Below are 6,066 nucleotides of genomic sequence, written 5' to 3' on the forward strand. Positions count from 1 at the left end.
GAGCATAAGAAATGCTGTTTATTTTTTTTTCTGCTACCCCAGACTGGCTAGCCTCTTTGGAGGGTCAGGCTACTGGTGCATAGTTGGAAATAAAGGAGGGGCAAGTATCTCAAGAGGCAGGCACAGGCTGTGGGATTGGGGGTGAGAGGAGAGGGAGGCCGAACCACAGTTTCCACATTTCACCAGAGGGCATCAAGAAGACAGGGAGAGCTTTTAGCCTTCCCAGCCCCTGCCTGTAGTACCTCCTTTCCAGGTCCTGTACCGGCCACTTCCAGGTTCCCTTCCAGCCCAGCCCCAGTGCCCACCTGGGTGGCCTCCCAAGCTCCTTACCTCAGTGCCAGAACTCTCAAAGTGGGCCAGGGTTAGGGCATTATTGTTGCCCTGTTAGCATGCTGCCCTTGCTAGGAGCATGGGCAATGCTGTTAGCAGCAATCAGCACCAGAGACGATGAGTTCTGGGATAAGGTTCTATGCTAGTTGCTAGCTCTGAGCAGATCTACAAGTTGGAATAATGAGTGGCCTGGAAAAGATTAGAAAGGGAGGTAGGAAAATGTGAAGTCCCCAGGCCAACCTCAGGCCTCACCAACTCCAGACCTCATGGTACTTAGAAGGAACATTGGCAGGGTCAGGAGGAGTTAGGAAGGCCCTGGGGCTGCTCCAGCAGCTGGGAAGGGTGTGGTTAGAAGCAGGCAAGGAAGACAACAAGCAAGCTTTGGCCCAGCAGAAGCAGGCCCGAGAGCGGCTGTGCAGGCTTCCCTTCTGCTGCTGTTGCAGCCTCTGGGGCCCCAGCACGGCTGAGGTAAATGATAACCACGTTGTCCTCGGGGCCAGACGGCTGCACCTCGTTGTCAACTGTGTAGCAGCCCTTGCCCTCCACTGCTTTGCCATGAAACCTGCGCCCCAGCACATCCTCCCCCCCCTCACCTGGAGTGGCCAATGCCACGTTCACAGAGCTCTCAGCACTGCCTAGCTCGTTGGTAGCCAGACAGCTATAGGTGCCCTCCTCAAGCTTGCCAAAGTCAGGGATAAGCAGACTACCGTTGGCAAAGGCCTGGAAGCGTGGCCGCCCGCTGGCTGCAAGGGCACCAGGTAGGGCACGTCCATCAGCGCCTACGTTAGGACTGGCGATCTCCACTGTGCCACCGGGGGTGTGGATATGCCAGTGAAGTTGGGGGGCCGGCTGTCCATCCACGTCACAATGGAGGGCCAGCACAAAGCCAGGCCTCAGCTCAGCTCCGTCCTGGCTGGGCTGGTAGCTTAGCTGCACTGAGGGTGCTGAGCAGGGCAGGGGTGGCAGGCGTCGCAGTGGGGTGCCCTTCAGCACGTGTGGTGAAGTACAGGCAATGTTGTCCTGCTCTGGAATAGACACTGCCGTGGCCAGGGCCCATGTCTTGAACCACACAATGCCACAGGTGCAGTCAAAAGGGTTGTCATTGATCTGCAAGTGGGACAGTGCGGTGAGTGGCGCAAAGGTGCCCTCGGCCAAAGCGTGCAGGCGGTTGTGATTGAGCTGCAGAGAACGTAGGGCGTGCAGGCTGCGGAAGGCGTCCCGAGGGATGGAGGCCAGCTCGTTGCTGTCCATCTTGAGCAGCTGCAGAGCGCTGAGGTTGTGCAGGTCGCTCCAGGCAAACTCAGAGATGAGGTTGTGGCTGAGGTCCAGACTCTTGAGGTGACCCAGAGGGGCCAGGGCACCGGCAGCCACCGAGCGGATCTCATTGTGTGCCAGCCACAGTGACTGCAGTAGAGGCACTTCCCTGAAGGCTCCTTCCGGCAGGCCTGGCAGCTTGTTGGCTGACAGGCTCAGTGTGGTCACATTGGCTGGGAAGCCTAGTGGCACAGCCTCTAGGTCACGATAGGCACAGTCTGCAATCTGGAAGCCATACTTCTCTCCACACTCACAGGATTCCGGACAAGCTTGCACCAGGTTCAGGAGAACAGCCCAGCAAAGCAGGCACAGTACCTGCATGGTACCTCCTACGGGGAAGGGCATGCCACCTAGGTGAGCTTAAGGAGTCACAGAAAGGACTTGTCCCTCCTCAGACCCCAACCATTACAAGGCCCTTCATAACCCAGACAGAATCCAACACCACCTAACCCACCACCCTCACTCTATAGGAGAAGAAACGGAGGCCCATAGGAGGGCTTGGACTTGCCAAGGTTGTGTAGGCAGGCAAGGTGAAGACAGGATGGAAGTGGACCCCAGCTTCTCCTCTGCATAGAGCTCTTTCTGCCTCGGCCTGTTCCTAGCTGACTTTATGACTTGAAATCTGTTTTCCAGCCACCCCTCCCCCAGTGCTTCACAGAACCTCCCTTCTGCCCTCCCACATCCTGGCTACAGCCCCTCCCACTGGAGCCCCCCATAGGTATGTTTTGCTGCCTTGGTCCAGACAAGGCCCCTTGTGCAATGCACACACCCCCTCTACCCCACCCACCCCTCCCACTCGGTGGCCTGTTCTGTTCAAACTACCCCAGGCAGCTGCCTAAGTAAACCAACCAGGACCTCTCAACTAAGGCAGGGGGGCCGGAGGCTCATCCCAAATGCAGCTGGGAGTTCTGGAGTTGAGATTGTCCAAGCAGATGCTCTGTGGAGAAAGGGCCTGTTCCAAGTCCGTCAAACCCACAGGGATGGAAGAACAAACCAGCCCAAGTCGAGCAGACCTCCACCCACAACGCCCTCACCCCCAGCTGCGGGGGGTTGGGGGCTTCTTCCCTGACTCACCTCCAAACTGCTCTTCTGAAGTCAAGTTGAGACCCTTTTGATGGAACCAAAGCACCAAAGGACTGGATTGTTTGGAATTCCACAAGACCAGGACTGCCAGAGCACGACCAGGATGCTGGAGGAGGGGGCTGGCTGCTCTGTACACCCTCTGCTCTGCTGACCAGAGTGCCAGAGACAGCACCGAGCAGAGGCTGCAGGGAAGGCTCTGTGCAGCCTAGACTCCTTTCAACAAAACGAAACTGAGCTTCAGCAACAGGGACCTTGCTTCATAAATGACACCAGAAACTGGAGGGGAAAGGGGCCAAATTTTGGGTTGTTCATATGCACTCTCTCTCTCTCTCTCTCTCTCTCTCTCTCTCTCTCTCTCTCTCTCTCTCTCTCTCTCTCTCTCTCTCTCTCTCTCTCTCTCTCCTAGCTCCAACTTCCTTAAAGTCACAGCACTGTCTGGGCAGGACCCAAGAAAAGATGAGGCCGAGTTTTTTTTTTTTTTAAATTGGGGGAAGGGTGAGAAACTGGATCTCATGGAAAGTGGGAAATTTCTAACCTCACTTCCAACAAGGAAAAAGCAGGGGGCCCTTCCTCCCCTCCTGGCTGTGCTGCTGCTTGTGTGTGCAGCTGAGTGTGTGCTGTGGGCTTGGTGGGGGAGAGTGGGTATTGCCATGTGTGGATGAGTCTGTATGTTAGGGACATGCAGCAGGAGACACCGTGCCCACGAGAGCTGGAGACTGGGGATGCTTTTGTGTGACAGTGTGTTTGCATATGGGTATGAATTAGTCTCTTGGTGAGTGTGCATTCCTGTGTGTCTCTCTTGGTGTGTGTCTTTGTGTGGGGGTGGGTGTGCTGGGGTGTCTCAATGAAAACTTGTCAGGGTCAGAGTGTAGGGAACAGTCACCAGCCCCTGGGCAAGAAACCAAAATGTTAGGCAGTTCTTTCTTTCCTCCCTCCCTTCCTTCTTTGTTTTTTTAAGTAAATATATCCTGCAGGATGAGGTTGTTGGGCAGGGAGCTCCCAAGGCCTCAGCCCCACACTGAGCCGGGTGTGTGTGTGCAGGCAGGATAACAGCATGCCTGACAGAGAGCAGAAATCAGCCTTGGCAGATGTGTCACTGGCTGAGGATTCTGGACACCCTGGCTTGTAGACAAGAGGTTCCATGGTCCAGGGCCCAGCACTCAGAACAATGTTGAGGCACCTCACTTCACGGATAGTCTCTGTGGCTCAGTGCCCACAGTGTTCAAGACCTGTCATAGATGCCAAACAGTGCTACCTCTGAGATCTACCACCCCACACTGTGTGAAAGGGGGCAGCTACGTCTTGTGGGAGGGATTTAAAACCTTAATCTCCAAACAGGAAGGACTGTGGACAGGAATGGAGCAAGGAAGAGGCCCAAGCCAAAAGACCTGGAGTGGAACCAAAGAGCACGGGAGCCAGAAAACAACTTCCTAGCATGGACGGCTCTGCCCTCCACAGCACACGCCTATCCATCTTCCCCTAGTAGCCCTCTTCCTATCTGTTAACTGACAGAGTCTGCTTGTGACTCAGCTTACCCTCTCAGCAAGGACAAGGGGAAATGGGTATTGTCACCCAACACACACCCAGCTCCCCCAACACACACCCATCTCCGTCACGAGGCTGTGAAGACCCCAGAGTGCTGCCCTAAACACCAAATCTGAAGTTAGGATGTTACAGCCCTTTGGATGTGCCGTTCTCTGCGCTGCCCCCAGGAAGTCTTCTCTGGAACCTTCTGTAGTGTGTGGAAGAATTTGGGGGCAAGTCCTGAATTGTGTGGGATAAACAGAGGGAGGAGACTTCCATATCCAGATCCAACTAAGCAGGGGAGTCTGTGACCTCAGCGTCTGTCAGGGGCAACTTTCCGGTGACGAGGGCTTCACTAGGCTTCTCAGAACACAGCTGCACACACTCTCTGAACAAAGTCCATGCCGTCAGCCCTACCCAAGGGCCCTCCGAGGCACTTACAGTCTCTAAAGCCCACCCAAGGACAGATTAGCAATCCTTCCCTCAACCCCTCCTGATGTGGCTGCTTCTTTCTGGCACAGACAATAGAAATCAAGTGGCGCAGGTCCTAAACCCAGCACTTGGGAGGCAGAGGCAGGTGGATCTCTGTGAGTTCAAAGCCAGCCTGGTCTACAGAGTCCCAGGGCAACCAGGGCTGTGTAGAGAGAGAGAGAGACTGTCTCAAAAACAAAAACAAAGAAGGAGAAGGAGAAGAAGAAGGAGGAGAAGGAGAAGAAGGAGGAGGAGGAGGAGGAAAAGAAGGAGGAAGAGAAGAAGGAGGAGGAGGAGGAGGAGGAGGAAGAGAAGGAGAAGAAGGAGGAGGAGGAGGAGAAGAAGCAGGAGGAGAAGGAGGAGGAGAAGGAGGAGGAGGAGGAGGAGAAGCAGGAGGAGAAGGAGAAGGAGGAGGAGAAGGAGGAGGAGGAGGAGAAGGAGGAGGAGGAGGAGGAGAAGCAGGAGGAGGAGAAGCAGGAGGAGAAGGAGAAGGAGGAGGAGGAGGAGAAGGAGGAGGAGGAGGAGAAGCAGAAGAAGGAGGAGGAGGAGGAGAAGCAGAAGGAGGAGGAGGAGGAGAAGCAGAAGGAGGAGGAGAAGCAGAAGGAGGAGGAGGAGGAGAAGCAGAAGGAGGAGAAGCAGAAGGAGGAGAAGCAGAAGGAGGAGAAGCAGAAGGAGGAGAAGCAGAAGGAGGAGAAGCAGGAGGAGAAATACCTCATCACACAGCCTTCTGAGGCCCCCAAGTCTGGGGCTCTTCTCACTAACTGTCCTCACTGACCCCCTGGCCCCGCCTTTCTTTCCCCACTCTTGCTCTGATTCGCAGTCGTTTGTTCTTCCGTGTGTAGATGACTTGTCTTACAGGCAAGCCCTTGGGTGAATGAATGAGCTGGTGGGTCACAAGGGAAAGTAATTTAGGGTTCATCTCTTCTTTTCATTGTGGCACAAACGGGAACTCTAGGCTGAATGGGAGGGGGAGCGTGCGGAAGGAAGGTTCCTTACAATGAAGGGTCTCCGGAAAATCTGTGTAGAGTGTAGGGGAGCCACACTTCTCACGGATAGAGGCCGGTCACTAGTTGCTCCAGGAACAGCAATCCCAGCCTCCTCATTCCATTCCCCACCATCAAAGCTCTTGATGGTAGCCAGACACTGACCCCTACAATTCCATTTCAGAGCAGCCCTGGAGGCTGAGGGCGAGAGAAGCAAGTGGGGGTGCCCCCCCAAGCAGAAGAGACCGTATGTGTAGTCACTGGTAACTCACTGCATTAACCAGGTCCAACGAAGGCCATCAGGGTAGGGCAGTGTCTCCTCTGCCACCAAAGGGTTACTGGTCAACCCATATTACCTTCT

General features: G+C 55.1%; 1 protein-coding gene across 2 annotated transcripts; it reads right to left on the reverse strand.

Moving 5' to 3' along the window:
* On the reverse strand, nt 1–3,017 carry Islr (immunoglobulin superfamily containing leucine rich repeat). Of its 2 annotated transcripts, none has more exons than XM_013112802.3 (2): nt 2,719–3,017; nt 1–1,973 (listed from the first exon to the last, which is right to left on the reverse strand). In XM_013112802.3, the coding sequence occupies exon 2, from the start codon at nt 1,963–1,965 to the stop codon at nt 679–681; it is 1,287 nt and encodes a 428-aa protein (XP_012968256.1). In that variant the 5' UTR covers nt 1,966–1,973; nt 2,719–3,017; the 3' UTR covers nt 1–678. The 2 variants fall into 2 exon arrangements, with proteins under 2 accessions (XP_012968256.1, XP_005069664.2); XM_005069607.4 differs by lacking the exon at nt 2,719–3,017 and adding an exon at nt 2,153–2,288.
* Nucleotides 3,018–6,066: the final 3,049 nt, after the last annotated feature.

Source organism: Mesocricetus auratus, unplaced genomic scaffold, assembly GCF_017639785.1.
Source record: "Mesocricetus auratus isolate SY011 unplaced genomic scaffold, BCM_Maur_2.0 Super-Scaffold_100022, whole genome shotgun sequence".
Taxonomy (NCBI): Eukaryota; Metazoa; Chordata; class Mammalia; order Rodentia; family Cricetidae; genus Mesocricetus; species Mesocricetus auratus.